This window comes from Ornithodoros turicata, chromosome 6, assembly GCF_037126465.1.
Source record: "Ornithodoros turicata isolate Travis chromosome 6, ASM3712646v1, whole genome shotgun sequence".
In the NCBI taxonomy this organism is placed as follows: domain Eukaryota; kingdom Metazoa; phylum Arthropoda; class Arachnida; order Ixodida; family Argasidae; genus Ornithodoros; species Ornithodoros turicata.
Genome location: NC_088206.1, coordinates 62,903,782 through 62,912,184, shown reverse-complemented (window position 1 = coordinate 62,912,184; position 8,403 = coordinate 62,903,782). Strand labels below are relative to the sequence as shown.

Genomic DNA, 8,403 nt, shown 5'->3' with positions numbered 1-8,403 from the left:
TCTAACCCCTCATTCTACGTGTAGCTCGTGGCCGTAAATGAGGCGTCAGAGTGCACGTGTCATAAGACATGTTACACAATTCCTAGAATACACCAGTGTGATTTTAGATGCATCGAGACAAAGAAAGAGCAATTGGTAAGTAGAAATTTTTATTGTATTACTCTGTTTACCACTTGCATTGAAATAGGTCACATCTGCACACTCAGACAGGCACTTTATAGAGGCTGGCAGACAGCCTTGCAGCAATGTCCACAATGCTAGTACAGTATACACATTGGGCGATAAGGCTGATGCATCTCATTGCATGTGTATGCAGTCGGCAATAACATGCTACGAACAACGAGAATGTATGGCAGAGCTCCTGCAAGGGACACTGTTTTATGAACATGAAGATAAGGTGATAACAGATAATCCGAGAAATGCTTTGTTATTGTCGTATCACTTAAAGAGGTACTTGATTGCCCACTGGTAATTTCCGATTTTCCACACTGCAACATGACTTAAGAATGGGTGTGATTGCTACGCTTGAGAATGACAACCACCACTTAAGATTGATGACATGAACGATTTTGGATCCTGCTAGTGCTTCAGCAACCATGCATTTCCGACTGAATCACTGACTGTACATGAGGTTACTGCTCCGGTCTGTTGCAAACACTTATATGACACAAGATGTGTTCTGTAAATTTCTTCGATGATGAAATACATAAAAGCACATATAAATACATTTGAATCCTTCAGAGACATCTCAAATAAATAAAGTCAGTACAATGTAGCACAAGATATTAACAGAAATATCACATTTTATAGAAAGCATTTTATAGTTTCTCATTGTTGCAGGTAATCCTTCAGTTTCCCATATGATAATAAATATAATTACAATTTCAATGGTTACCACTGCGCTGAAAAAAATATGTGGAATGTTATGGGGCCATCAGTAGTGCTTGCCACAGACCTTGCAATGCTATGAGTAACATAGCATCACTTCTGTACTTAAGGGGACGGTCTCGCACAGAGCAGGCAACTCAAGTCCTCTGGGGACAAGAGAATTCACACTGTTGTTGTGTCAATGACGGAGAATTGAATCACCTGCATTCCGAGTACCTCATCGTCCACGAGGCCGTCCTTTTTTAAAGAGCATGGAAGGCAACTCGAATATACATATGCACAATTTATAGTGATGTGGGTCGATGTTTCGGCAGTCGGCGCTACCTTCAACGGGACTAGGGTTTGGTGACGAGACCACACTTTAAACACCGCACCCACAGAAGAACACCCCCTCTCATATTTAAAATGTGTTCTTGTTCTTCAAGGGGAACTGTATCAACACTGATGTCTGCACAGTTCCCCTTGGGAAAACGTCGGATGGAAAACCCATGGAAAACCTCATACACCAGAGCTGGTGGTAGGATTCGATATCACCACCTCCCAATCTTCAACATGACCTTAGCTACCACCACCGAGGGTGACGCCTCAACCCGCTCGGCCATGCCGCTGGCGGATACAGGTTCTGCTGCGCACTATGAAAGCATCGCACCACACCTCACCACACTAACCAAATACAGTCGCCGACCGATTATTCGGACGTGTTCGATTCGATTATTGGGATCACATCAAGATCAGTGCCGCTTTAATGGTTTTGCGATACGGTACAATATACTTGTAACAGCCCCTGATCATCATCGACAACGGCTTTCCATTTTCATCAACACATCGCATGCGTGCGCTTTTCACCTCCACGTTGCTGTGTGTGTGTCGTCCGCTGGTCCGGCCCTGCACCCTTGCACCTACTCTACCAACGGTGCAGAGGTGTAAATTACACTTTCCAAAAAAAAAGAATGCAAAGGTACTGCCCTCTTAGACAGGGCACAAGGAGTACAGGTGAAAAGAATGCAGCTATACTGTTTGTGCAAATATGTGTCCCAGGGCTTGCAATCCTAATTTCTACTCCTTACATATTTATCCTCAAGTCCTTCCATGCCCCTTTAAGCTACCAACACCAATCAAATGAAGAAACGTTACACCGCAAAGCCAAGCCTTCGTTCGACTCCTTGTGTACCACAAGGCAATCTTGCATCATCTAATACAGAAACCCTGCACAATGGTTGGGGCCACATACATATGGACCATGCAAATTTACAGTGGCAAGATAAAAAGCACACTTGACTGGCTGACATACATGCAGAGAGCATTGTTGAGTTTGCAGGAAGTGCACCCGTGACATTGCAGATAACTTTTATAACATTTTCTCAGCAATCGTCAAAACAGTAGTTTTGGGTTCTTGTGGGCTTTGGTGGCTTATGACATTGGTGAAAAAAAACTTCCAGGGGTAAATGTTACGTGACAACAGAGTTCCCTGCCAGAACAGTGAACATCTGTTATGAGCTTTTAGCCCGGGTCCACCCATCACCTGGTGGAAACAAATAAATAAAAAAAATAATAATGTGTGCAGAAATATTCCCTGTAAACAAGAATCTGTTTTCAGGGAAACAGACTGCAGCTACACAGGGTGTTTCACCAAGCGTGATAAAAAACCATATTAAAAAAAAAATCTGCTTGTCTGAACATTATGGGGTCAACTCTATTTATCTCTGGGTAGATTTTGCCATGACTTCTGAGTACTTTTATCAGATTTAATTTGTGAGAAATCGAATTTTTCCAGAAACCTGCCAAGTCAACTTCACGCATCTTTTTTTGTTTACAGAAACAGAAAGTGCATGACGGATTTGCCCCATTCTATTCCAGTACATTCGCTACTACAATGGTAATAGCTGAGAGAAAAAAAAAAAAAAAGTCTTTTCGAGGTGCACAAATTGCCAGCCGAGCTCATACCTTTATGTGAGGAGGCCGTGTACCTGAGCTTTCACTTTTGTCAGCATGGTTGCAATGCAGAGTTACCCGAAATGAGAACGAGAAGGAAACAGGAAGGGGCGGGTGACAGTTTTTCTTGCGCCACATCTTGCACTAACTCGACTGAGAACTGAGCTTGGAACTGAACAATTTGCGCGCCTCAAAATGACATTGTTTGCAATGTTTTTCCAGCTATTATCAATGTAGTAGATAACGTACTTTTCACTGCAATGGGGCAAATTCGAAATGCACTTTGTTTCCGTAAACAAACGTGAGGTTCACTTTGCAAATTTTACAGATCAATTGGAGAAATTCAATTCCTCACGAGTGATATTCCATAAAAGCGCTCAGAAGTAATGGCAAAATATCCCCCCCCCCCCAGATAAATAGGGTCAACCCAATAATGTTCAGACGAATAGATTTTTTAATACGATTTTTTTATCGCATTTAGTGAAACACCCTGTATATTCACCATTCACACCCCCTGCAATGCTTAAAAATAAAATCGCCAAATGGCCAAAATTTTCAATTCTTATAGTCCATCCTGCATTCCAAGCATCTTGCAAGTGCTCCAGTGCCTATGCCAGTCTTTGTCGTTTAGAACTCAGAACTTGTGTCTTTAGAGCATCTAAAGGCCGCTTCTCAGCAGATAATGGATATATAGAGAGAGTTCTCCTGTACACTTGAGAGCTCTGAAACTGACGCGCTTGCCTCGTGTCGCACTTTCGAATTTACCGAAAGTGTATTTACAGATTTATATGTACGGATATATGTACGGATTTACTTACCAAGAAAAAAAAAAAAAAAAAGCTCTGTGCAAGGCATACGCTGTGGGAAACAATTGCGATGGGCATTTCTCGACACGCTCTACAACTTTACAATTCACATATCTCCCCTAAGACGAATAATTAGAAAGTTAGCCAATTAATTGTGCCTAATTAATTAATCGGCCACCATGAAAAAAATACGGACAGGTAGAACACACGACTCCTCACAATATTCTGCAGTTTTCATTAGCTTATGACGCACAGTGTTTTTTTTTAGACCCCAGTGCTCGTTAGCTTGGACACCCTGTATATGTGCTACTATCAACTTTTTCTCACTCGGTACTTTTCACGATAAAGGAACTTCCTTTCAAGTTCATTCCCAGGACGGCATAAATACTTTGAGTTACCAAGTGGCTGCTATGTCACAGGTTATCCACTCCATCACAAGCGTGTACACAATCAACGACCACGTCTACAGGGCTAAAATTAGCTGACTCGGCTTGCATTACCTACGACAAGCGTCTCACGGATATGGAGTTACTCTTTAGCCATTCTGCTGCCTTGATACACCTGCAGTTGCTGCTGCATCCAGCGCAGGCCGCATTTCTAAACACTATACGATTTATGCACAACGCAGATCATCATTTGCGGCACTAAGGTTGAAACTAGACTGAGGCATCTTTTAGGAACACAACTGATATCCAAAAATACATGTATGCAACTGAACATGAATGACAAAAAAAACCTTTCCCCACCCACACAATTCCAGGTTTGATTTTTAGAAAGCTTGCAGATTAAAACTGAGGAGGAGATACATGTTTTAGGACTGCTTCATCATCTTACAGCTTAACAAGATGCAGCCTGAAATTTAGGCGTCTTCCGGTACTACGTTCCCTTCGTATTTTCCTTCGCTCTGTATTTACCTGTTCCCAGGTACTAAAACTTGCGAATCGTGATGCAGCTGCACGAGATCCACATGCAGCAAATTCGTTATCCCCAGCTTACCTTTCCTCATAGTCACGAAAAATGCCTAAAGCAATACGGTGTAATGAACGCAAATAGGACTGTGTATGAAAAGAAGTGCCAGGCTCTGCTCTGCCCTGCAGCCATGCTTGCGTTGCCCGAGTTGAAGGGAAGGTAGTAGATGTCCTTCCTCCCACAGCCCGAGTGTCGTGTGGTGCAGTTGATTGCCTTCAGCTCTTTGTCCAAGCACAACCTGATCTCTGACAGAACTGGAGCCGTGAGATTCTGCAAATTTACGAATCTTATGCAAATGCTTCTTTCGCGTGCTTACGTTGCCACGGATAATCATGCTTGCATGCATTCACCTTCAACACTGTGGAGAGTACAACATATGCGGGGTGCTTATTTGTATCCGTTGCAGGTTTTTGAATAAGAAAGGCCATGGAAGCTACACAGATGCCTTTTTTGCCGGTTTGTGGGTTGTGTAGCCAGGTGTATGTAAGCACTGGATGACTAATCACCTAAAATTCATTAATTAACTCAATCTACGCAGTCACTCCAAAGCATGTGGCACTCAGATGTGGGATGCTCGTCGCTCTCTTTGCGCTTGGGAAGGGTGTTGTTCTGGTTTCGGCTCATTTGCATAGCAAAATTTGGCAATTTATATTACAAAGTATGTGCTCATCCCACGTTATTTAATAAGGATGAAGGATTTAAATAATGACTGGCTCCAACCCTGCTATAATGACTTTACAAAAAAAGGTGTAATTAATAAGTTAATTAATGAATTTTAGCTAATTAATCGTCCAGTACTTCAATATGGTTTCACAACAGGGTGTCTGCCTGGCCGCATAACCCACCTACAAAAAAGGAGCCTGCAAGCTTCCATAGTTTTTTAATCTAACAGATAAAAATAAATATCCTGTATAGATAGTAAATTTTATGTGGGGATGTTGGTAGAAATATTGGTCTTGTGGGGTGGTTGGTAGAAACAAAGTCGATCATGAGTAAGCTGGCGTTGAAAAAAAAAAAACATGATTGTGGGCATAAGCAAAATGAAATTTGCGGAACTGCTCAATCACAACGTAGCGTTTAAAAAAATAATAATAATAAAGCAAACACTTTGTTTCCATGAAAAAAAAAAAAAGGTTCTGACTGGAGATTGTCACTGCCTCTTCAAGGTACATCCCAGTGTGCTTTCCAGCACCTGCAATACAATGATATTTAATGTAAACACGAAGAAAAGTACCTTAGTGCGGTAGCAAACCAGGTTAGTTGCCCCTTTGAGATCATCTGTCAGAGCTTCCTCAATTTCTGCCACCTGTAACATGTGCAGAAATTCTACAAAATGCAAAGTGTGTTTGATGATGACGTGGACAGCACCTTGTCTGTCCCTCATCGCGAGTGCTTACACTGTACGTTTTATCCTCCGATGGAACAATACCACTGTTGTAGAGGTAGCTGAAAATTAAAAAAAAAAAAAGTCAGCAATTAGATAGCACCTCCAGGTGATTTGACCAAATGCTGCGAAATAGGCTGCAGCACAAATAACAAAACAATGAAAGAATTGCTAAAGAGCGAGCGAGCCGGTGACTAGAATCCATATCACTAACACCCAGAGGCTAGGGACTACAAAGACAGACACACATGGACAAAGTTAGAGACTTTGTTTGTACGTGTGTGTATTTTCATAGTCCCTATATACAGGGTTAGTCTAGCAAACGTTACACATTTTGATCGCATCGTAAAAATAAAAGACTGGGTTTATCTAACATCAAACTTTGCAGACTCGTTGCCATTTGTCTGAAGTTTTGTTGGAATTTTTTGTGAACATTCTGGTCCTGTAGAAGAGAAATTAAAAATCAAGCAAAATTTCACTCTATGCATTTTCTATGACCTATTTCACTCAGAAGCCGACATTTTCTGCTGTGTGCGCTTCATTTTCATTTCACCACACACAGGTGGCACCAGCATACAGAACAAGACTGGAACATGAGGATTGGTGCATAACGTCAGAATCGGCCTGTCAGTCAGCGCTACCTGTGTGAAGTGATGTGAACGTGGAGCAGACACAAGAAAAAATGGTGGTGTCTGTGTGGGATATGCCATTGAAAATGCATGGGGCGAGATTTTGCTTTATTTTTAATTTTCTTTCTACATGACTATAGCGCTTACAAAAAATTCGAATGAAACTTCAGATAAATGGCTATCAGTCTGCAAAGTTTGGGATGGGCCAAACCTAGTCTTCTAGTTTTACGGTGCGATTGAAATGTGTAACGTTTGCTAGAATAACCCTGTAGTTTGGGTTCTAGTAACAAGAACAAAACCATTTTCACGTATAATTCGGTACTGGGGGAATTGAGGACATATTCTCACTCAGTGAGGTTATGCTGTTTGTACAAGAGCAGGGTCGTGTTAAAAAAGTTGTACAGCCCGTCCAGTTGAGAGACAGACGTTGCACAGGTCCCATGTTTCTGCCATTCGTGCTTCCTAAAGTGATACATAAGGCACTTTAAAATTTCAATCTGCATTTAGCACGAGGAAAAGGCACATACCAAAAGAGGTTCGAATTGTTCGTCGTGTACGATGGCCAATACAGTTGAAGTTGTTTGAACAACGGCTGCAGGGAATTAGGTGACAAGGGTAAGAGTACTTCGTGACGTCCCCAACCAGTCTTTGCATACCTTCAACACTGTAGCATTGTAGCGCAGGGTTCTGTTGCAGAAATCCGGCGACGATGTGTTGCTCGACGGCCTATACAGGGCAACCATTTAATGTGTGCAAGTAGTTTACAGGAAATACTTACCAAAGCCCATGTATCGTCCAGAACCTTCTCATATTCTGCTTGAGGCACTATTGACAAAGGAAGTTCGTGTTCAGCATTTACACACTTTATCATAGGAGGCTCTATGCCTACCCTGTCTTGGAAAGCACTTCTGCAGTAGCCTGTGGACCATTGCTGACTGAACAGAAGATATGCAAACTTGTCTTGCGCTATACACAGACAGCTGTGTTGCAAAACAGACAGTTTTGTGAGAATGGACCGTGCATTTATTGTAAAAAGGAAAGTTTGAACAATAAACAGAATCGTCTAATTGGTTTGTGTGCCGTAAACTTTAACGCTCTGACATAAAGGTGCTCAATTTTTCATCTCAGATCACACCCTATGTAACAACAAGTAAGGCAGTACATTAACGAGCGAACAGTTGCTCGCTCTTGCGTTAAGTACTAGGAAGCTGGAGTAATTGCTAGATCCAAGAAAGTAAAATTTATAGAATAAATACTTCAGTGTGTAACAACGTATAAACTTACGCTGTAGCAGCAGCAGCAGCCAGGAAAAGCAGGAACACTGCGCTATGCATAATGCAACAACGCTGAAAGAAAAGCTATACAGAGTTACATGCCTTCATTCAGGCGCGTGGATGTTGAAACAGCTGGATGACCTATACTCTCTCGACGAAGCGAGTTTGTCTATTTATGTGAGCAAGCGGAGTAGTTCAGGCAGGTAACGGGTTACACAGACAGACGGTAATCAAACGCCAAACAGCAACACGGAAGTAACTTGGATTGGATTGGCTGCATCTGAATCATGGGAGTGCTAGTGCAGCTGGAATGCACGGCCCTTTGCTAATTTTTTCCCCTATCTCAGGGTGCCCGAAATGGAACTCCGACACAACAGAAGCCACCACCTCGCCTGCTTCTTTGCTGTTATCGGCATATTAATTATAAGGAGAGAAGACTTTCGGTGACTTCCACTGCTGCCCATGCAGCATGCAGCTGACGGCGGCTCGTCTCCATAGTTACGTCTACGTGCTGCGCAGTC

The 8,403-nt window shown here is 42.2% G+C and overlaps 1 protein-coding gene across 1 annotated transcript; it reads right to left on the bottom strand.

Moving 5' to 3' along the window:
* Nucleotides 1-132: 132 nt before the first annotated feature.
* Nucleotides 133-8,394, bottom strand: LOC135396946 (ribonuclease Oy-like). The gene is made up of 9 exons (XM_064628194.1): nucleotides 7,893-8,394; nucleotides 7,498-7,588; nucleotides 7,387-7,433; nucleotides 7,265-7,334; nucleotides 7,136-7,200; nucleotides 6,957-7,070; nucleotides 5,993-6,041; nucleotides 5,830-5,901; nucleotides 133-4,865 (listed from the first exon to the last, which is right to left on the bottom strand). The coding sequence occupies exons 1-9, from the start codon at nucleotides 7,940-7,942 to the stop codon at nucleotides 4,635-4,637; spliced, it is 789 nt and encodes a 262-aa protein (XP_064484264.1). The 5' UTR covers nucleotides 7,943-8,394; the 3' UTR covers nucleotides 133-4,634.
* Nucleotides 8,395-8,403: the final 9 nt, after the last annotated feature.

Excerpts from the sequence above, each read along its gene's own strand:
- LOC135396946 (XM_064628194.1), bottom strand. The coding sequence starts at position 7,942 with ATGCATAGCGCAGTGTTCCTGCTTTTCCTGGCTGCTGCTGCTGCTACA. Across the intron at positions 7,589-7,892 it reads GCTGCTGCTGCTGCTACAGC|CTGTCTGTGTATAGCGCAAG; the intron begins GTAAGTTTATAC and ends TTTGCAACACAG. Across the intron at positions 4,866-5,829 it reads TGGTTTGCTACCGCACTAAG|AATCTCACGGCTCCAGTTCT; the intron begins GTACTTTTCTTC and ends GTAAATTTGCAG.